This window comes from Acinonyx jubatus, chromosome D1 (assembly GCF_027475565.1).
Source record: "Acinonyx jubatus isolate Ajub_Pintada_27869175 chromosome D1, VMU_Ajub_asm_v1.0, whole genome shotgun sequence".
NCBI lineage: Eukaryota > Metazoa > Chordata > Mammalia > Carnivora > Felidae > Acinonyx > Acinonyx jubatus.
This window is the reverse complement of record NC_069390.1, coordinates 7238430-7259397: the sequence shown is the minus strand read 5'-3', so window position 1 is coordinate 7259397 and position 20968 is coordinate 7238430. Positions and strand designations below refer to the sequence as shown.

The following is a 20968-nucleotide window of genomic DNA, read 5'->3' as shown; positions in this document are numbered from 1 at the left end:
AGTTGTGAGGCTACGGAGGTGGCTTCGGAGGCCCTCGCGTCAGGCCCGCTCCCGAGAGCCGATTGGCTGGATTGCTGGGCCTGGAATGGGCCGGGGGCGGGTCCATTTAAAGACCTCGGCACTCGGGCGCTTGTGGTCCGAGCTCGGGGACCAAGCAGGTGCTTGCGTAAAGCGGGCCGATCCTCTGCGTCACCAAGCTCATCTCCTGGGGGATGGGGTGGACGGTGTTCCTTTGACGGACGCTTGTGTATCCCCGGCCCCCGGGTGGAGTGGAGACGATGGCCTATCCTCAGGGCTCCCGGGCTCCGCTGGAATTCGGGGGACCCCTGGGTAATGGGGCAGGCGGGGCTGGGACCAGAGGCTCGGCGGGTACGGGGTGAACTGAGAGATGGGGGCGGGTGCAGGGTCTGAGAATGGAAGGCTTTGAAGGGTATCCCGAGGCAGAGGGGTCCGGTGGGGGGTGGGGGGAGTGTCTGGGGAGACGGCTGCAGAGTGCGGCATCTAAGGAGTGGAGGATTGGACGGAGGATGGGGAGCAGGGGGAGGATCCTTGGGCGAGCGTGGGGGCGGGGACCAAGGTGGAAGTCAGGGCAGGGGCTGAGGGCTGAGGACGGGATATGGAAGAAGGCAGTGGGAATGCTGAGGGGGCCCTGGAGGCAACAGGGCGCCTGCGGGTGCGGTGGGCGAGTTGCGGAGCGGACCCCCGACGCGACCGCCCCCTTCCCCAGGCGCCGCGGCGCTGATGGTGCTGCTCCCCGCCACCATGTTCCACCTGCTCCTGGTGGCCCGCTCGGGCCCGGCGCGCCTGCTGGGCCCACCCCCCTACCTGCCGGGTCCCGACGTGCTGTGGAGCCCGCGGGTGCTGCTGCTGTGGCTCACCTGGCTCGGCCTTCAGGCGGCTCTCTACCTACTGCCGGCGCGCAAGGTGCGGACTCGGCGGGCGGAGGGAGGGGGCGCCCCCAGAGAGAAGGCACACTCCCCCCTTACAGAGTCCCTTTGTGCCTGCAGGTGGCCGAGGGGCTGGAATTGAAGGACAAGAGTCGCCTGCGCTACCCCATTAACGGTGCCTGGGGGATCCTTGCGCCGGACTTGCGCCCGGTGGGGGTGGAGATCCAGGCCCAGTGGCGATTAGCCCCCGACCCCAAGCTCCGATAGATGCCTATTTCATGCCATGTGCCCAGGCCGACGTGGGGGATCTCACTGTCCCTCTGCACGTCCCTTGTTCCTCCACCCCTACCCGCAGCATTTGCTGCTACTCTGTGCACCAGAGCAGTGGTCGGTGTGACCCACTGAAAGCCAAGGGCAAAGTCCCTGACCTCCCTGGGCTTTGGACTGTGTGTGTGTGTGTTGGGGTGGGGGTGGGGGTGGCATGGAGGGGGAGAGCAGGGGTGTAGGGGCGCAGCCCCCAGGACTCATTGTGGACTGCGGTTCAGGCTTCCAGGCCCTGGTGCTGACGGCCCTGTTGGTGGGCTTGGCAGTGTCCGCGGGGCTGCCTCTGGGGGCGCTCCCGGAAATGCTCGTGCCCTTGGCGTTTGCGGCCACCCTCACCGCCTTCATCTTCAGCTTCCTTCTCTACCTGAAGGCTCTGGGAGTCCCTCCCTCCGCCCTGGCACCTGGGGGGACCTCAGGTGAGAGAGGGCCCGGTAGGGAGCGGATGGGGGCAGGTGGGGGTGCGTTCGCTTGCGCCTTCATCCCTCGGCTGTTCTCCAGGCAACCCCATCTACGACTTTTTCCTGGGACGGGAGCTCAACCCGCGCATCTGTTCCTTTGACTTCAAATATTTCTGTGAACTGCGGCCTGGCCTCATCGGCTGGGTATGCTGGGCCCGGCTAAGGGGAGGGGAGGGATGGATAAGCTTGCTGAGGCAGGCAGGGCCAATGCTGTGCAGATGTAAACCATTAATCATCCATTCCACAAATATTTGTTGAGTCCACTGTGTGCCCTGTCCCTATGGAGCCTACCCTCTATTGGGGAAGGCAGACAAAACAGAATTAAAAAATATATAGCATGGCTCGGGAGAAAAGGCATGGAGGGAGTTACGTGAGCAGGTGCAACTTTCAATAAAGCAGTCAAGTTCAAGATCTATTTTGAGGACAGGACAGGGTGATGCTATGCTGCCTGCCGGTCCAAGCGGTGCGCAACTTAAGACTGGTCACTGGGTGCGGCAACCTGGTCATCACCAGTGGCCTTGATGACATGCCAACTGTGGTTTTCGGTTGTAATCCCCCATGCTGGACTGTGGTCAAGATTTCCCAAAGGGTCTCTCGGGCAAGGTCTCTCTGGCCTCTGAGGCCATTTCCTCATGTGTGAAATGGAATAAAGTCCTGCTGAGGTTCTTGTGGGGATTAGAAGCGGGGATGTTAATGGCGACACCAAAGCCACCGCTACCAGAATGGGGCGCTCGGCACAGGCTGGCTGCCAGCCAGCCGTTACTGAGTGTTTCCTGGGTGCCAGACTCATCGTGTTTCGTGCTGTCCATGTGTCAGGTCCACTGGTCCTCCGCTCCATAAGGTGGGTCCACGATCATTTCCCACATGGGGTGGGGGAAAGGAGGCTTTGAAGAGGGCCAGCAGCTTGCCCAAGTCGCAAAGCTGAGATTCAAAACTAGGTCTGTTTTAAAGATTTTGTGTGTGTTTTAATGTTTATTTATTTTTGAGCGAGAGCGAGCGGGGGAGGGGCAGAGAGAGAGAGAGAGAGGCAGAGAGAGAATCCCAAGCAGGCCCCGCCCTGTCAGCGCAGAGCCTGACGTGGGGCTCGAACTCACAAACTGTGAGATCGTGACCTGAGCCCAAATCAAGAGTCGGACGCTTAACCGACGGAGCCACCCAGGCGCCCCCAAACCACATCTGTTCTAATCCTTGTCTGTTGCTCTCCCAAAAGGAATATTATAGGACGAGGCAAGAGTCAGCCAACAGGCAGGGAGCACTTCCAGAAGCATCTATTGCAGTCTTTCCCCTGGGTACAGGGCCTGGATCCATTCAACAAAGGCCTGAGGACTGAGAGCTGTAAGGGGAAAGGCTGGCTCCTCTCCCATGTAGGTGCTGCCACCTCTGTAGAGACGGGCTGGGGACACACTGCCCTGTTCTCCTTCCCCCACGACCCCAGGTCCTCATCAACCTGGCCCTGCTGATGCAGGAAGCGGAACTTCGGGGGAGTCCCTCACTGGCCATGTGGCTGGTCAACGGCTTCCAGCTATTCTATGTGGGTGATGCTCTCTGGCATGAGGTGAGGCCCGACTGGGCGGAGAGGCGGGGAGGGCATTTGAGGACCTCGTGGGGACTGAGCCAGTGTGTCTGGGTCCCGTCCCTGCAGGAGGCTGTTCTCACCACCATGGACATCACACACGACGGGTTTGGCTTCATGCTGGCCTTTGGGGACCTAGCCTGGGTACCCTTCACTTACAGCCTGCAGGCCCAATTTTTGCTGCATCACCCGCAGCCCCTGGGGTTGCCCATGGCCTCCGCCATCTGTCTCATCAACGGTCAGTCTGGAAGGGGCTCCTCCCCCTGTCATTCATTCATGTCATGTTTATTCAGCACCTGGTAGGTGCTAAGCCTCAGGCGCTTCTCTAAAGCCGGGGCTTGGGGAGGACTGGGTCCGAGGTCTCCGGGGCTGCGCGGGGAGGGTTAGGGTCAGGTAGAAGGCTATAACCCTCAGCCCTGACCGCTTCGTGCTTTCCCCTAGCTCTTGGTTACTACATCTTCCGAAGAGCCAATTCCCAGAAGAACACCTTCCGAAAGAATCCTTCTGACCCCAGAGTGGCTGGTGAGCTGGGTTCCCGGGCTGCCATGAGTGAAGTGTCAAGGACAGCTGGGCTTCCAGCAGTCCCCCAGCCCCCTCATTCCCTGTCTCTCCCCAGGCCTTGAGACCATCCCCACGGCCACGGGGCGGCAGCTGCTGGTGTCTGGGTGGTGGGGTCTGGTCCGCCACCCCAACTACCTCGGGGACCTCATCATGGCTCTGGCGTGGTCCTTGCCCTGCGGTGAGCGGCTCGGGTGGGCACAGGGCGGGCACCACGCGTGCGAAGGGCAGAGACGGTGAACACAGGAGGCCCAGTCTGGGTGTGGAATGCAGAGCAGGGGTGCGCCCCGGTGGAGGGAGGCGTCAGGGAGCTGGGGATGGACTGAGTGGCCGGGGCCGACCTCCATCCAACCTAAGCTGTGCCAGCGCCTTGCTGCAGACCTGGACCTTTCACCATAGAGCCCCGGGGTCCCCGTGAGCCAGTGGGTGCGGAAACCTCTGTGAACTGGGGCGGGGAGGGGGGGCGCTGCTGAGGGATCACAGCCTCCCCTTCCCCACAGGGGTGTCTCACCTGCTGCCCTACTTCTACTTCCTCTACTTCACGGCGCTCCTGGTGCACCGGGAGGCCCGGGATGAACAGCAGTGCCTACAGAAGTACGGCCTGGCCTGGCAGGAGTACTGCCGGCGCGTGCCTTACCGAATCGTGCCCTACGTCTACTGAAGCAGCTCCACCGACCCCGGGTGGGGGCACGTGCCCACCCGCCCGTCAGCGCACCCAGCACCAGGAGCCTGGACCCCTCCCCTGCTCTGAGCTCCCACAGGCAGGGGTGAACAGCCTCAGGGAGGTGCTCCGGAGAGAGGAGAAATGAAGCCAGTGCCCCAAAAATGGGGGGGGGGGGTGGAGGGGCTGCTCGTCCTCCTCGGATAAACATCTGGAACCCTTGGTACCACTTCTCTCCCTTTCTGGGGTTAGGGTGTTTAAAAACCAGCTGGGTCAGCTCTGATCTGGGAGAAGCTGAGAGGTGGTTTGTGGGCCCCAGGGTTGGGGTTGGGGGAGGGGAGAGGGGGTGGGACAACGGCTGTTACTCAGAAATGGGCACCGATGCCAGGGCAGACCAGTCGCGGCTTTATTCATGACAAATAGATCCCAGTTCAGCCAGGGAGTTCCTCAATGAGAATTCTTGGAGCAGGTGGCAGGGGGCCTCCCCAAAGCCGCTCTAGCTCCCCAGTGAGGGCTGCCACCTCCTCGGCGGCCACAGCGTGGGCTCGGTGGGCCCTGGCACAGTCTAGAGCCAGGGGCGTGAGGGCCACCTCATTTTCATTAGTCCAAGCCAGCAGGAACTGGCACTTCTTCCGCGCCCGGTAGAGGCGATCTCGCTCTTCGGTAGCCACAGCCTGCCTCCGGGCCTGGCCCAGGGTCCGCGCCAGGTGCCCCAGTGCCGCCAGCGTGTAGCCTTTCTGGTTGGCCGGGCCCTCGCCCATCAGGATGCGGGCGGCCTCGCGCATGGCGCCCCGTGTGCCCAGGGGCCCAGGAGGATGCTCGCCGGCTTCGAGCACCCGGGCTGCAGCCTGCAGGGCTTCCTCGGCCGAGGCGAAGACCTGCTGCGCACCCAGGGCGCCGGAAACGCCGAGCAGCGTGGCACAGAAGTCGGAGAGCAGGGTGTCGTCGCCGCCGCCGTGATACAAGGCAAGAGCGTGTGCGTAGGCGAACAGCACGTTGGGCAGCTGGAAGCGCACGAGCGGCGAGGCCGGGCCACGGCTCAGGCTGGCCAGCGTGGGGATCCGGGTGGGCACGGTGGGCGCGCAGGCCTCGGGGGTGTCTCCGAGAAATGGCTCGGCGGCGGCCTCCTTCACGGGTTCCGGTGGCGCCCTCGCGGGGGTGGGCTCCAGCCCCACGGGGTCACCGCCCGCAGCATCGCCCATCTCCTCCAGGAGCCGCGGCCCGGCCCCGCGTCCCCACCACCACGGCCGCCATGGGGGCAGCAGCCGCCCGGCCTCGCCCCGGCTCAGCAGCCGCTCGAAGGCCGCCTTCTCGGCCGGGGCCAGGAGCTCCCAGAGCCCCGAGAGGCCGCCGGGCGCCGGGCCAGGCCTCAGGCCTGCGTCCTCCGGGTCGTCCTCGGTCTCGCGTTGCTCACGCAGACGCCGCAGGGCGCTGGCCAGGCGGCTGGGCGAGGCGCTGCGGCCGCGGAGCTCCCCCAGCACCTGGTCCCGGTAGAAGTCTTCGGCGCAGGTGCCGTGCGCCCGGTAGCAGCGCAGCGAGCAGTAGGGCACATTACAGCGAGGGCAGGTGTAGCGCGCTGGTTGGGCCTGCCCCGCCGGGCAAAAACCGCACGGCCCGGCCGGCTCCATGGCAACCGGCGCCCGGTGCCACTCGCGAACACGCGCAGGCGGCGCGGGGCGACTTCCGGCGCTAAGCGGTTGCTTCCGCCTCCAAGGGAGGCCAACGGGGCGTAGCCAAAGCTCCCGAGGACTCTCGGCAACTTCCGCCCACACTCGGGAGCCACCCCACCTCTCGGTCAAGTAGGGCTCGGACAGGCGCAGGAGAGGGTTCCTGAGGCACAAGTCCGGCCTGAGCGGTGAGGAGGAAGCGCAAGCGCGCTCGGCGGGAGCTCCGCTGGTACCAGCTCGCCCCCTAGTGGCTCCCTTTTTGGCACCAGAAAGCGCGGTGGCGGAAATTCATCCTCGGCGAGGCACCTACTCTAGGCGGCTAATTGCCCCAGGCCCTCGGGGGATGAGATGCGTCCCAGCGCTGGGAGGGTAGCCATTCTAACTAGGGGACACAAAGCGGAATAGAAAAAGAAGGAAGATAGATTACTTGGCCTACAATGTGTGTGTGTGTGTGTGTGTGTTGGAGGCGTTTCCCCTCTGGAGAAGAAAGCAATTTTTAAGACTTGAACTTGTTTGATTCCCCCTCCTAATCTGTGGTTTATCCAACTTTTAAGGGCAGAATCCACAGCAGGTTCCAAAATCACATTGAGGGGCAGAGATGTGGTCCCTGTCCTAAAGGAGCTTATTTGTGGTAGAGTGGGCGTGATAACCCACACAAACCGTGGCAAGTGTCCTGAAGACCATCCATGGCACCCATCAAAGTGAGCTCCGGTTCTTTAGCCCCTCACCTCCATCTAGTCCCAGCCTCAGTAAGTTGTATTTATCTCAACGTGGATCACTTCTTTCCCTACCAAGATCTGGATGGATTTGAGGACCTTTGAGTCTGCTCTTTCTCTCCATCCCCACGACCACTGGTTTAAGCTACTGGTCCCTTAACTGGTTTCTGTTCTTGCCAGCTGTCCAGAAAAATCAGGCAGAGAAAGTACTGGATCACAAGTCAGATCACATCAGGCACTTGCTTAAAACCTTTCCCTGTACTCGGGCGACGTTCCACTGGCACTTGGACTCAAACCCAAACTCCTCCATGTTAACAATACCACATAGCTTTGCACACTGTTCTCCTGGCTGGAACTCTGGTCGTTTCACTTGACAGGTTGCTTCAGGTGTCACACATCCTCAGAGCCCTTCCCTATGATGTTATGTCTGCCCACCACCCCCTGCCCCTCTTTCATTACAACACCCTGCTTACTTTCTTTGAGGCTCTAGCACTTGAAACTAACTAGCTTCTGCACTTAGCCCAGGAGAATCCAAACTCCTAGAAGGGAGGGGACGTCTTTTTTCTAGAAAGATTACTAGAGATAAAAATAGCCAATATACTTGCACACTTTCTATGTGGCAAGTACTGATCTCAGTCTTTCATATCCTTTATTAGTCTCCACAGCAACTCTGATGATGACAGAGATTAAATAAGTAGTTTGTCAGTCAGAAAACAAATGCAGCGAGGATTAAAACTCAAGGCAGTCCAAGTCTAGATCCCGAGGTCTTTACCTCCTGTTATACTGTATTCCAAGAACAAGCAGATTGAAAAACCTTATCAAAACAAGTGGGTACCCACATAGCTAAGGGACCTTGAAATGAATCCCAGAGAATTCCGCTTCTGGGAACACAGAAACAACCCACCTGACCTGTGATTAAGGGAGCAAAGTTACACAATGCCAAAGTAATCAGGCAATGCTTTCTGTACAAGCCGCTTTTGGGCAACAAACAGGCCCATCCGATGACCCAGCTCAAAATATCCATACGTCTTGGCTGACCAATGGGCTACTTGCAACCAGGCACAGGTACCAAAAAAAGAAAATTCCATACATTCCCCTACCTCCTCACCTTATCCCAGCCCTCCCTCCCTTGCACTGTGTTCAATAAACTTCTATCTCCTTTGTTCTGCCTGGGGTGAATTCTTTACACTGCTTTGCCCAAGTCACTGGCCTCCACCCAATCGGGTCACCCCACCTTTCTAAAGTGGGGACAGGCCAGACCCTTGCCAAGGACTCCACTAAGGCCATACATAGCTGGTCCCATCTCCAAGGGAAGGTCAGAATGGCCTTCCTGATAGATCTACTATTCAAACCCCTCTCCTTTACCACGGCCTCCATAATCCTCCCACGATTCTCGCCACCTTCTGTTTAAAGAACAACAACAAAAAAGGACTCGGGAGAATTACCGAGTTATTTTCACGGCAAGCCTTTTCTTGTAGTTTATCACTTTTTGCCCATGCCAGCCCAAGGGTCCCTGCCTCTTCCAACCAAACGGTGCCAAGAAACTAATGAACACACCACCGACCCTGGGAGCCACGTATCCTCCCGCAGCCCTGCAAGTGAAGGTGAAACTATGAGATGTCTGAACTAAGTGGCTTTATTGGGGAATGCCGGGATCACGACAGACTTAAGAGTTGGCATTGGGGCCCTTCTTCTTCCCAAAGGTGGGCACAACGTTGACAAAGCGCCGGTTGTACTGCATCCGCCGCTTGGCACGACCGGTCTTCTTCTTCTTCTTTTCCTGCTTGGCCACCTGGGCAAAGGAAGGAATGATCAGACCCAGGTTGACCTCTTCCATGCCTTCCCTCAGCCCAACTCCAGGAAGAAGGCAGACAAGAGGAAAGGCCAAAGGTCTTGGCTTAACTTTGATAGAAGGAAAACAAAACAAAACAAATTCCGAACACCACCACCAATACTCGCACCTACCTTAGGAGTCTGCCCTCTTACTTTCCCAGCACGGGCCAGGGAACCATGGACTTTACCTGCGATGGTAAAGGACAGCCAACAGTTAGGGGAGCAACAAGGCCCCACCCAGCAGAATCCTCTGTCTCTCTCAATTCAAGCCTTTATAGTGTCTAATAAATGACTGAAAAGAGAACTAGGCTCTGGCTCAGTCTCCCACGGACCTCTCAGGAGTTCCTTCTGAGGGAGGTAAACAAGAACCACCCTGGATTGAGGACAATGAACTCCACAGCCCACACTCGTTATGAGCTTACAAACAGTTCAAAGGACAATCCTCCCCAACTCACCTCCAAGCATGCGGCCGGCTACTTCCAGGGTGGTCAGAGCCTCCACTCCACACTGACCCAGGGTAGCCTCATCTTCTAGTGGCGTGCCCGCCAGGAGCACGACTTGATCTTCTGGAGCGATGCCCTCCAGAGAGGCTACGTGAGCCTACCGGGAAAAAGAAGATTCGTCAGCGTTCCCTTGGGAGGGGAGATTGAAAAAAAAAAAAAAAAAAAAGAGGATGAAGCCCAGGAAGCACCAAGCAGCCTTACCTTGATCTGGGCGACCGTCTCCTGGCCGGTCACCTCGAGGGTGTGTAGCTCCTGGGCGCGGACAAAGAGCTGCATGTCGGCGACTGAAGAAAGAAAGGCTTGTATGAGAAACAATGCTCTAGAGGGGTCGGGGGATGGGTGGTGGGCCGGGGCCGATCGCTCTGGGATTTAGGTGGTCGCGGGATCTCACGTGGGTAAGGCCGGGCCTTTCAGGGAGGTCGGGTGGGGAACAGAACTTGGCCCTCAGAACAGCCCCTCTGCCTCTACTTTTCCCGTGCCCTCTGATCTCGCGGCCAACCTACTGTTAAGCTCTCCAGATCCAGCGGGGACCCAAATCTTACCTGAACTACGGCCACCGCAGCCGCAACCACGAAGATGGAGTCGAGAAAGAGGAAGGAGGAAGGGCGCGCACGTCCTCACCGCCTGCTGCGTGGTACGTCACTGCTGAGCGACCGCGAAGGTCTCTGGTGTTTGTACGGCCCACCGCAGTCCTAGCTCCGCCTCTTTACGCTTTGCGCAGGCGTTCTTTCGGTCCGGGGCGGTGCGCTCCCGAAGGGGCGGAACCAGGCCGGTTGCGCGCGCAGAGGGCCAGTGTACGGGAGCGGTGCAAGATGGCAGCGTCCTTGTTCCGAGCTTCGCTGAGGGGCGGGAGAACCGGCGTCCAGCCGGGCTGCGGGCTACGGTGGCTGGTGAGGGCGCTGAGCCTGGAGGTGGGGGAAGAGGGCTGCGTGTGAGTCTGGTTGTTACTCCTGTAACCCTGGAGCTCACATACAAGGTTGAGAGGCAAGGTGCAGGGCTGACAACGCGCCCCTGTGTGTGGGGCTTGGAACCTGATTGGTGGACAGCTCGGGTTGGTCAGAACTGGGAGAGGCTACACATCAACGCTTGCTGCCTAATTTTAAAAAGGGATAGCCGTTTCACAGGGTAGGGGTCGGCCCCAGATCTTTGGCGACACTTAGGGAACCTGGGGTTCATGATATACAGGCCACTTCGTTCTGCTTGTAACCCCGGGGCCCATCAGGATTCCAGGATTATCTGTTGGAGGATGGAGAGACAGCGGAGAGTTACCTTAGGTAGACTGTTTATTAATGTCTTAATTTTTCCTAGATGGCAAAAGGGGGTAATAAAATACCTTACTGTGTCATTGTAGGAATTTACTCAAAACAATACCCATAATACGTTAAGTCCAATGCCTGGCGGTGTTTATATGAGGCCAAAACGTTCCAGGTCAGCGAGGGTCATGTCAGATGATTGTGAGTGGCATTATCAAGACTGCTGAAAGTGCGTCATCCAGAACTAGAATATTTCAGCAGGATGTTTAGAGGAAACTTTAAAATCCTGAAAAATGCTGTATTGGTCAGACTGACAGTGATTTGGCTTTGGGTTTTGAGTCCCACAGAAATCCCAAGAGAGGCAGATGCTTCAGAGTGCCCGAACTTCTTTTCCAGTCCCACCTCTACCCTGGCAGACTGAAGTCTGATGCTTTCCTACCTCCAGTCTCTTATTTGTCCCAGTCTCTGCACCCGTAGTGTTTCTACCTACTGAAGTTCTGCCTCTCCTGTGGTGGGTGGGTGTATGGTGGCTGGGCCAGTAGAGCAACGGTTGTTTGCTTTTGATTTTGGCCGCAGAGCCAGACCCAGGGGCCTCCTGATTACCCCAGCTTTGTGGAGTCTGTGGATGAATACCGGTTTGTGGAGCGCCTGTTACCCCCTACCCGCATCCCGAAGCCCCCAAAGCATGAACATTATCCCACTCCTAGTGGCTGGCAGCCACCCAGAGGTGAGCTGGGTGATGGGGATGGCTTGGAAGCTACAGGGAACCCCCCCCCCCCCCAGTGGTGTACTTCCCCAGCTGAGGCTCTGGATTCCCCAGTGGGTTCAGGATTTGTGTTGAGGGCACTCAGGGCCCAGCACCTATCTCATGTTCAAGGAGGGGCCTGGGAATGCAGCCCTGTTTTACTAGTACCCATCCATCAACGCTGTTGGGATGAGGTCTTCCCATTCAGGAACAGTGAAGCAAAGAGAGAAGACCCAAGAGCTGGGACCTCCATGCCCCGACTCCAGTAGGCCTCGTACCATAACTGAGGACATAGCTTGGGAGTTGGGCAGTGCTGGGTTCGAATTTGGCTCTGTTATTCATTGCCAGCGTGATCATTAGTCACTCGGTTTCTCAAAATGGAGATAATCTGCTCAGTACATAAAGCACTTAGCACAGAGCCCAGCATGCGGTAGGTAGGTGTTCAGTGCTTGTAAATCCCCATTTCTTTGTGCCAGAGATTCTTTGTGCCAGGGGAGAAGTACAAGGATTGGCCCCAGATGAGGATCCAGGGAGGCATGGCCCTGACTTCGTTTCTTCTTGAGCACCTTCTGGTGCCAGGCCCTGTGTTGGGTCTGCGAGATTACCAGGGTGAACAATCTGGCCCTGGCTCTAAACTTAGGGAAAGAGCGGGTCTTCTGATCTGAAATCTAGAGGTGGCTTTGCCATTGGGTGCACTGACTCTGTGTAGACTGTGAGGGGAAGGGTGTTGGCTAAGGTGGCATAAAGCCTGGGGAGGTTTGACTTCTCACTGTTCCTGTCGCAGACCCCCCACCTAACCTGCCCTACTTCGTGAGGCGCTCTCGTATGCACAATATCCCTGTCTACAAGGACGTCACACATGGCAACCGCCAGATGACTGTGATCCGAAAGGTGGAGGGGGACATCTGGGTAAGCGAGGGGATGGGTTAGGGCCCGGTTCTGACCTTTTCAGGGCTGAAGGATGGGGAGTCTACTAGAGGGGATGGTCTGACCGGGCTTGATTTGTCCTCTCTCCACCTAGGCCCTGCAGAAGGATGTGGAAGATTTTCTGAGTCCACTGCTCGGGAAGACACCAGTCACCCAGATCAATGAGGTGACAGGTACCCTGCGGGTCAAGGGCTACTTTGACCAGCAGCTCAAGGCCTTGCTCCTGGAAAAGGGCTTCTGAGGCCCACCCGAGCAGCCTGCCTGACAGCGTTCCCCACAACTAGAGTCTGGGGAGGGGGCGGGCCAGGAGGGAGATGGCTGAAGGACCAACCAGGACAGCAGGTATAAATGGCAGGGCTGAGCGCGTAGACGGGTTAAATGAGGGCTGAGGGCTTCAGAGCAGGCCTTGCTCACATTAAGGGGGAACGGGACCCTCTACACAGGGGCCAGCACTGGGGGCGGGCTGTCTGACATTGGACCCTACCTTCATTGGAGCTCACTGGGCTCAGTTCTTCAAATTCTGGAGGTTGCTGACTGCCCCTCTGGGGGAATAGCCCCATCCAGTTCAGGGCAGGGTGGCACAGGGCAAACGCACTGAGCACCTGCCTTCCTTGGCCCTCAGACCCTCACTACTACAAATACCCTTAAGCCCTTGCTCCAGGCCAGACCCGGCTTGGTGGAGGCTACGGAGGACACAGGGAACTCAGGCGTGGGTCCTAGAGGTCTTCAGTTCCCAGCGCAGTCCTGGGCATAGGCATAAAGCACCCACGTCAGCCCCTTGGCTCGTTCTTTTCACCCTTGGAGAAGGCGGCCCAGTGGCCTTTGCTCCATTCTAGGCTAGAGTTGGGCATGACTAGGTTTCTAGCTCCAGGAAGCTAAGTGATCAGCTTTAGCTGGTCTGTCCACCAGGGGGTGCTTGGGAGATTCTAGCGGTCCAGCGCAGAGCAAGCCATCCTTGCCAGCTTCCTGACCCGGTGTCGGGTGGTCAGGGCCTTTGCGGGAAGAAAGATGCTGGCCGTCTGCCCCTGTCATCATTCCCATCCCACTCTGGGCCCGTGGGCCTTCACACTTGCCCCGTCCTCGGGAGTTCTAAAAGCTTAACTCTCTGGGGCTTGGTTTCTTCATCTGGAAAATGGAGATACTGTTGTAATGGTTTAATGTCTAAAGAAACCATCACCCCCCCCCCCCCCCCCCCCGGATTCTCCAGTCTACAGCCTGAGCAAGAAGACCACTCCCGGCACACTGACCCCATGACACTAGCTCCACCGCTCATTAATGCAAGTCTTTATTTGGCGGTATATACAATTTGAGCTATTAAAATGTGTACAATATTTACAAATTAAATAATCATCTGAAACGGTCTCCAGCAACTCTTGTAACACAAAACCAAGGAGAAAGAGACAAGGGCAGGCAGGCCTCGGCTCCTGTGGTCCCTACCTGGCCCAGTGCCTTTTCTAAACTGGAAAGACCAGGAGTCTGACACTCCTGCTCCTCTTTCCTAGGGTCAAGCATTCAAGTTCAAAGACAAAATTTAAGCCAAGAGACAACGGCAAGGAAGTAATTCCAATTCTTCTCAACTCAAGAAAAGTTCTGCAAGTTGAGAAGTGGCCTTCCACAGATTCTGGGGCTTGCAGTGGTTCAGGGGCAGACACACGAGCCCTCGGCCTGGAGTGAGGCTGGGCAGTGGTTGCTGGGTGAGACCAGGAAGTCTCACTTTAGACAAACTGTAGGGAGAGGGGCGTGGACACCTCAATGCTGCCCACCTGCTCGGCACTCCTTTCCCAGAGCTGTGCGGTTGCCACTAAGACGCGGAAACACCACAGGGCGTAAGTGACACAGTCACTGTCACAAAGAGCTTCTAGGGAGTTTAGGGTAAGAAAAGGGAAATCAGTACCAATCTTGGTGGGTGGCCCAGGAAGCAAGTTCCTGGCCTGCCTCCAGCTCCTAAAGTTCACACGTGGGATTGGGGAGCTAATACTGTTCAGCACTGAAGCGACTTCACACACACACGCACACAACTGGGCTTAGAAGGGCTGCCCCTTCTCCCAGAGGGGGGTAGAGGGCTTCTCAGAGACTGCCTTTCTGCCTTCACGGCCCCAGCAGAAAAAGGTGACGGGTTGGAAAGAAAGGCTGGGACTGACCCGAGATCCCCATGGCTGCCGGGGACTGAAAGGGCTGGAGTCAACTGGGGCCTCAGGCTTCTTTCCACTCAGCCTAGGGGATGCCACCTCCTTTGTCTCAGAGCTGGGGGTTCTTACTCCCTGGTGCACACAGAGGGAGCTGGCACTTGGTGGCAGGACACGTTACAGCGAGGGCTGCTCAAGAGAGTGGAGGCAGGAGTAGGACTGGGGTCGTGTCAGTGGGCAACAGGGGACTCCAACTTCTGCAGGCGGCGGCGGCGGAGCTCTGCGGCGTCAGGCTCCCCGTCCTCAGGCAGCTCCTCCGTGCCCACGGACTCGGGAGCTGGGGACAGAGTTCGGAAGTGGTAACCAGAGAACTTCCCTCCCAACCCCCACCCCCTCCCCACGCTCGCCCAGACTACCTGGAGGCTTGTCAGGTTCAGGGGCCGGTGGGGAGTCTCCTGGGGATGGGGTGGTGGCCTCCGAGCTGGGGACGCTGGTGGGGGTGGCAGCAGTGACGACTCCAGGGGTCTCCTCAGTGGGGCTGACTGAGGCGGCAGGCCGAGGGGGCCTAGGAGAGAAAGACGAGGGAGGTGAGGCCTGGACATGTTGGCATGATTGAGAAGATTCTGCCCTTGGTGAGCCTTGCAGGGTGGAGCCCGCACCTCTGCAGCCTCAGTCTGCAGCAGACGCGAGCGAGCGTGTGTGAGTTCTCGGGATTTCATACTACAGACTAAACTACTTGCGGGCAAGAATCGTTGGCCTGTTCGCTGGTAAACGGTGGTCTCTAGCGGGGCGCCAGGCTCCTCACAGAGTTCCCACCTAAGATTTTCCACGGAAGAAAACCGTATTCAGGTTGCTCAGACTCAAACTCCCCTCCAAGCCAGTGCTCTGTGTGCCAGACACTGTGTGTGTGTGACCCGTGAATAGGAGCTAGGACTCTTCTGTTCAATTAAAGTGACAGTGGTCACGAAGCAAATGAGTGGTGGGCACCATAACTTACACTTAGGCCAGGCTGGTTCTGGGTGACTTTTTGGGGGCGGGGGGAGGGGAAGAGCAGATGGAGGGCGAACGGGATTTGAAGTGGCCTCGCTGCTGACCGCAGCAAGCCCAATGCAGGGCTCGAACTCACGAAATGTGAGATCGTGACTTGAGCTGAAGCTGGACGTCTGACTGAGGCACCCAGGTGCCCTTGGGTGACTTACGCGTGGTCTCAGATCAGGGGCAGTGTTTCCCGGGCACAGAGTCACCACACGTGAGAAAGGTATATGTGATGAGCTAAAGCGCTGGCGATCATGAGTGAACTGACTACAGAAAAATATAAAGGAGCAGGATTCGAAGTCAACTCTCTGCTAATAATAAACACCAGCCCTCCTGAGACCCGGGCAGGCCCCCTGGAGCGAGAGAACAGAGGCATCGAGAAACCCAGAGGTCCTGCTGCGCCTACACACAGGTGACGTGAACCAACAGGCATCACAGGGTGGCCGAAGAGAAAGGCCCGGGACCGGGGCCGGGGGCCTCACTGGCAGCTCCAGGCTGCCGCCATGCGCGCCGGCCCCCGTGCAGACGTACCCCAGGGAGGCCAGCACGGTGAGGTACTGGTTGATCTGCAGCATGGCGGCGTCCAGCAGGGTGTGGATGTTGCGCAGGCTCTGCAGCCGAGCCTCCAGGTGTTGCCGCTCGTGGCCCTCCAGAGCCCGCAGCTCCTCCGGAGTCAGCCCAGCAAAGCCCGCGGGAGGCACGGGCATCGGGGGGAAGGCTGGAGGGAGGCAGAGGCTCAGCCGGGGCGGCCTGGGCCCGACGCCCAAATCCCTCCAGATCAACCCCGAGGGCGGCTCGGTTTACCAAAGGGTGGAGGCAGTGGCATGCCCATCCAGGGTGGAGGGAAGGGGAAGCCCGGAGCGGGGCCGGCCTCGGGGGCGGGGGCAGAGCCAGGTGCTGAGGCAGAGGTGGAGGCGGCGGCGGCAGCTGTGGTCGTGGCTGCTCCGCTGGGCCGAGAAAGGGCTGGTACAGAGCGAGAACAGGAAGTTGGTGAGAGCTGAGGCCTTGGCTCTCCATTCCTCCCGCCCCCTGGCTGTCACAGTAGCCAAAAGACTCACCTGCACTAGTGGGTGGAGGGGCCACAGCCTCTCCTGAGCTGGGGGGAGGCGGGACGGGTGGAAAGGGGCCCATGGGGGGCCACAGCGGGAACATGCCTGGAGGAAAGGGAGGCAGAAGGCCCTGGGGGACTGCAGAGAGAGGATGAGGCAGTGAAGAAAGGTCCGGAGTGAGATAGCTCCGAATCACATGTGAGAGACTGGTTGTTAGGAACTCTGTCCCTGCTCCCACGGGCCTCTCTGAGCTCAGCACTGATGACACGTGACTTCAGTCCACGGAGGTCTCTTTCTATGACCCCCTCCCCTATCCAGACTGAGCTTCTGGAGGATTCACCTCCGTGTTTCCCCTACCCAGCTCCGGGCAAGTACTCAACAGTGTGTTGGACGGCCAAATGAGGGGGCCACTCACAGTTAGGGGGCTGGGGCAGGAGTGGTGGGGGATGAGGAGCAGGTGGTGGCCCCTGATCCGCAGGTTCAGGGGGCGGTGGTGACTGGGTCGGCAGTGATGCCCGAAGGACGTCCATACGGCAGGTAGGGCAGGTCTGCTGCCGCTGGAACCAGGAACGCAGGCAGCTGGGGGTCAAGAACAGGCGACGGTCAGCAAGTCCCCAGGAGCCTGCCTTCCAGAGCCCATCCCCGGCAGTCAGGCTCCCCGGGCCCCTCCCACCTGGTATGGAAAATGTGGTTGCAGGGCAGTCTCTTGGCGCCAGTCACCATCTCTTCTCGGCAGATGATGCAGACGTTGTCCGTTGCCTGGAGCTCCTCCGGGGTGGCATCTGGATACCTAGTGAGGACGGGCCAAGGGTATGTCCAGACCGGAAGTGGAGACAGAGGAACCTGGGGCAGAGCTAGGGAGAGCAGCTGGACCGACCCACTTACAGCGTGTTCATGTTGCGGATGGCTCGGCGAGACATGATGGCGTCTGTCACGGCCTTCTTGAACTGCCTGAAAGGAGAGATGCAGTGAAAGTTGGGTGAGGGAGAAGAATCAGGTGTGGGGCAGGGGCAGGGGCAGGACGGGCTGGGCTGGGCTGGGCTTACCTCATGGCCAGGTACATAGGCCGAATGGCAAAGAGAGGGAAGGTGTGCACCTTGATCATGATAGTCATGAAAGCCATGTACAGCAAAACCTTGATGAAGCCTGGGGGGCAAGGGGAGGTGCAGAGAGCAGCAGTCACAGGGCCTGGGAGGCAGGGCTGGGGATGCTGGTCCAGGTCAGGGGAGGCCCAGGCTCTTCTCACCTGTAAACAGCTCCGTGTAGAGCATGTACACGGCCTTATTGTCCCAGGGGTTCTCGCTCTGGAGGTCCACGGAGTGCAGTACGTACTTGATGAAGATGGTCAGCACCATAGTCATCAGGATAGCATACTGGAGGGAGGAGGGGGCGCGGGGACCTAAGCACACGACACCTCCTTGCTCTGGTCACCCTCTGCCACACCCAGGCCGCTACAGCAGAGTGCAACGACGCAAGCATGGTACTGGACACAGCCGGGGTCTTCCGAGCGCCTGCACTCACTAGCTGGTTTGACTTCTAGCGGCTCACCAGACCTCTCGGAACGTCAGACACTTTGCTCGTCTGCCAAGTGACGGCATTAAATGTTCCTTAGTGACTACGTTGCTTTGCCGATTAAAAGACGCAGCCAGTGCTCAGCACGGGCTCTAGCGTACGGTGAGCTGCTATCGCTGAACACCCCTCCCCAGCTGTCCATCGAGCTAAGTGCTTCCGTCCCAACGACGGCCAGCTCCTCTGGCATCGCCTTCCAGGAGGCCTTCCCTGAGCGCCGGGTCAGGGCTCCCCCAACACACACGCCTCTTTCTGTGCCTCCCCCGCTCTCCTAGGCGTGAGAGCGCACGAGGCGGGAGCGGAGACTGACGGCTGCTCCTTGGTGGCCTGCACGGGCCTGGCCACAGAACAGGTGCCCAGGGAGGGGCTGTTGGGTTATTCGAGGCACACTCAGAGGCACCTCAGGCTCGTCCTCCCCACCTCCCGAGCCGGTGTTACCTCAAAGCCAAACACCAGCTGCACAGAGGCCCCACGGGTCAGGATGCTGTGATAGGCATGGCTGACGAAGAGGAAGTCCAGGATACCCAGGAGGAACATAAGGGCTGTGGGGACCCCCCAAATAGGGGGTTGGTGGGGTCAGCCCAGGGACTGACAGCCACTTCCCACTTTAAGACACCTCCCACCCTCAAGCCCTAGCCATCTAGTCAGGTGGCTTGACCCCGGCCCCCTGGGAGCTCCAGTTTTGCCTAGGAGGGTTTTAGAGCAGCCCAAGTTCCAGGTGAGGAGGCAAAGAACTGAGGGGCTGGACAGTTGAAAAGCCCTGGGGTGGAACAGGGCAGAGATGATGCAAATTAACTTCCCAAATTATCTTTCCTGTACAGCTGCGGGTCGAGGGGGAAGCCTGCGCTCTACGGCACGGGTCCGCAGTTTGTGACTTATCACGTTCCAATCCTCCACAGAGCCTCTTACTCCCTCCAGCTCCCTCCTCTCCCTTCCCATGGATCTCACTCACAGACGATGCGGCAGTGAAAGAGCCAGGAGATATTGGGGCTGCGTTCCATCTGAGACAGAGCAGAAAGGGGGCCTGTCGGGAAGGCTGGGGCTCACCCCCCACCCCCCCACCCAGCCTTCACTTCACAAGCCCACCTACCAAGCCACTCCCTGGCTCCCATCTGCTTTGAGAACCCCCTGACCCAACTCACAAAGTCCACACGGTCCTCAGCCAGCCAGTGGAAACACTTGAGGAAGAGAAGGAGAGTGAAGAGTGCAACAAAGCGGGGGCTGAAGTCGTCCCGAAAGACAGTGAAGGCCAGACAAGTCTCAGTGACGGCATACCAGGAACGTTCCAGAAGGTGCTGGGGATTGGGCAGAGAAGGACGAGGAATTCAAGACGTTCTGCTTGCCCAGCTCCCTGGCCCTCACTTTTGGGAGTCGTGAACATCTTACCTCCATCTCGGCTGCCCTCAGCTGTCCAAAGAACACCTTGCCCATCACTTTGCCCAAGAGAAAGACAAGGACAAAGGCCTGGATGTAGAGGACCTAGGAGTGAGAAGAGGCTATGGTTTGAGGTCACTTTCTGCTCTGCTATGTCTGGGGCTCATGATTCCGGAACCTCCCTATGTCCCCGTCAGTCCCAATTCGTTCAAAGTTAGGCGGCTGGTGGCAGCTTCACGCCTCTCACGCTTACCTGACCCCCAGCTCCGCCCCTGTCTCAAGCAGACTCCTCCTTCCCTCCCAGGGAGCTCCTCCCACCCTGAGCCCTGAACTCACTGCCATGCTGGGGCTGGACTTGGTCAGGTACACCACGGTGGGGTAGAACTGGTGCTTGAGGTAGTAGGCATGAGCCACGACGGCCCCGGTCAGCGCCAGGCTGGCCGCCATCATCACTGCGGTGCGGAACATCGCTCCGGCCTGGAGACCTGCGTGGGGACAGGGAAGGAATAACCTGCGTGTTGCGCACACTGCGCAAACCCTGAACAGTGCCCAGCGCGCGATGTCACTAAACACCAGGGAGAGACCCCCCCCCCCACCTCACCTCTCCACACAATCATGACGTCAAATATAGCAAACGCCCCCCCGCCCCCTCATTTTACGAACAAGAAAATGGAGGCTCAAAAGGGTTAAGCGATCAGACTGACGCAAGGCCTGGAGCCTGGGTCAGTTTTGTTTCAAATCTAGGGCTCTTTCCACGCCGCCTGCCAGGCCACCGCCTCCAGGGAGGAACCGGGAAAGGCAAACGTGTTGCAGGAAGAACTGCAACCACGGGCTCCACCGTGAAGGTGATGGAGAGGATGCAAACGCAGAAATCTCCAGAAGCGGTTACGTGCCGCCTGGACTCGGAGAAGCCAGGCGCTGGGGGGCGCAGCCGGGCAGGCGACAGCGCCGGTGACAGCTCGGCCGGGGTGCGCAACCCCGCCGCGCGCCCCGCGGGAGCGGGCGGGATACGTCAGCCTGGAACCCTGGCGTCCCCCACCCGCCGGGGCAATGTCCACTCGGGGCACCGGAGAAACGGCCGACTGGAGGGACGCAGCGGCGGCACGGAGAGGGACCCGGGTCGCCCCCGCACCTGTAAGCTCCGGGAGCTGCGAACGTCGCAGGTGGGGCCCAGCCTCCGGAGAGCGGCCGCACGGGAGCCTGAGGTCTACCGCCAGCTGACAAGCCGCAAGCGGGGCTGAGGGGGCGCGTCGACCCCGGAGACCGCAAGGGGAGGGCCCAGGTCCCGACTCCAACCACAACCCGGGCCCCACCCCGGCCGACTCACCAGGAGCCCAGCGCCGCGAGCCCGCTCAATCCCCGCGACTGCGGAGGCGGCCCCGGTTAACAACACTCCCCACCCCCTGCGAGCCGGAACTTCGGGGGAGAGACACCTCACTTCCGGCGGGGCGCGGCGTGGATCGTACCAAGTGCACCCTTCCTTTGGCCGCCCCGCGCACCGTCCGTGGTGCCGGGAGCGGTAGTCCCGCCACTGTATCTAGGCTTCGTGCCCACGGCCGGAGCGAAAGACGCGAGAGGTGGTCGGAGCGGAATAGGACAACCCGGGAGATAGTTGGAGTCCCCCCATCTATCAGTCAAAGATGGTATCGCCTCCGCCGCTGAGTGTACTCAACCTAGCGGAGGGCTCAGGCTCTCAAAGAGGCTGGAAGG

At 59.2% G+C, this 20968-nt stretch overlaps 5 protein-coding genes across 8 annotated transcripts; 2 read left to right on the top strand and 3 right to left on the bottom strand.

Annotated features, from left to right (window-relative positions):
* Positions 1 to 104: 104 nt before the first annotated feature.
* On the top strand, positions 105 to 7550 carry TM7SF2 (transmembrane 7 superfamily member 2). Its single transcript, XM_027045462.2, has 10 exons — positions 105 to 330; positions 728 to 924; positions 1008 to 1062; positions 1433 to 1627; positions 1710 to 1813; positions 3105 to 3224; positions 3312 to 3480; positions 3684 to 3764; positions 3859 to 3981; positions 4301 to 7550. The coding sequence occupies exons 1-10, from the start codon at positions 279 to 281 to the stop codon at positions 4459 to 4461; spliced, it is 1257 nt and encodes a 418-aa protein (XP_026901263.1). The 5' UTR covers positions 105 to 278; the 3' UTR covers positions 4462 to 7550.
* On the bottom strand, positions 4844 to 6174 carry ZNHIT2 (zinc finger HIT-type containing 2). The gene has a single exon (XM_027045465.2). The coding sequence runs from the start codon at positions 6087 to 6089 to the stop codon at positions 4893 to 4895; it is 1197 nt and encodes a 398-aa protein (XP_026901266.2). The 5' UTR covers positions 6090 to 6174; the 3' UTR covers positions 4844 to 4892.
* Positions 7551 to 8464: 914 nt separating the features above from the next.
* FAU (FAU ubiquitin like and ribosomal protein S30 fusion) lies at positions 8465 to 9864 on the bottom strand. The gene is made up of 5 exons (XM_015068007.3): positions 9723 to 9864; positions 9382 to 9464; positions 9133 to 9277; positions 8810 to 8865; positions 8465 to 8636 (listed from the first exon to the last, which is right to left on the bottom strand). Exons 2-5 carry the CDS (start codon positions 9454 to 9456, stop codon positions 8511 to 8513), a joined length of 402 nt encoding a protein of 133 aa, XP_014923493.1. The 5' UTR covers positions 9457 to 9464; positions 9723 to 9864; the 3' UTR covers positions 8465 to 8510.
* Positions 9860 to 13462, top strand: MRPL49 (mitochondrial ribosomal protein L49). Of its 2 annotated transcripts, none has more exons than XM_015068006.3 (4): positions 9860 to 10070; positions 11010 to 11160; positions 11963 to 12087; positions 12200 to 13462. In XM_015068006.3, exons 1-4 carry the CDS (start codon positions 9993 to 9995, stop codon positions 12344 to 12346), a joined length of 501 nt encoding a protein of 166 aa, XP_014923492.1. In that variant the 5' UTR covers positions 9860 to 9992; the 3' UTR covers positions 12347 to 13462. The 2 variants fall into 2 exon arrangements, with proteins under 2 accessions (XP_014923492.1, XP_053058929.1); XM_053202954.1 differs by having other exon boundaries at positions 9964 to 10091.
* Positions 13375 to 20856, bottom strand: SYVN1 (synoviolin 1). 3 transcript variants are annotated; one of them, XM_053202953.1, is made up of 16 exons: positions 20725 to 20856; positions 19595 to 19743; positions 19271 to 19363; positions 19027 to 19179; positions 18837 to 18885; positions 18323 to 18426; positions 17562 to 17688; positions 17362 to 17461; positions 17201 to 17266; positions 16989 to 17105; positions 16731 to 16894; positions 16325 to 16453; positions 16071 to 16229; positions 15798 to 15984; positions 14648 to 14796; positions 13375 to 14568 (listed from the first exon to the last, which is right to left on the bottom strand). In XM_053202953.1, the coding sequence occupies exons 2-16, from the start codon at positions 19724 to 19726 to the stop codon at positions 14462 to 14464; spliced, it is 1836 nt and encodes a 611-aa protein (XP_053058928.1). In that variant the 5' UTR covers positions 19727 to 19743; positions 20725 to 20856; the 3' UTR covers positions 13375 to 14461. The 3 variants fall into 3 exon arrangements, with proteins under 3 accessions (XP_053058928.1, XP_026901259.1, XP_026901258.1); XM_027045458.2 differs by lacking the exon at positions 20725 to 20856 and adding an exon at positions 20586 to 20711; XM_027045457.2 differs by lacking the exon at positions 20725 to 20856 and adding an exon at positions 20391 to 20648.
* Positions 20857 to 20968: the final 112 nt, after the last annotated feature.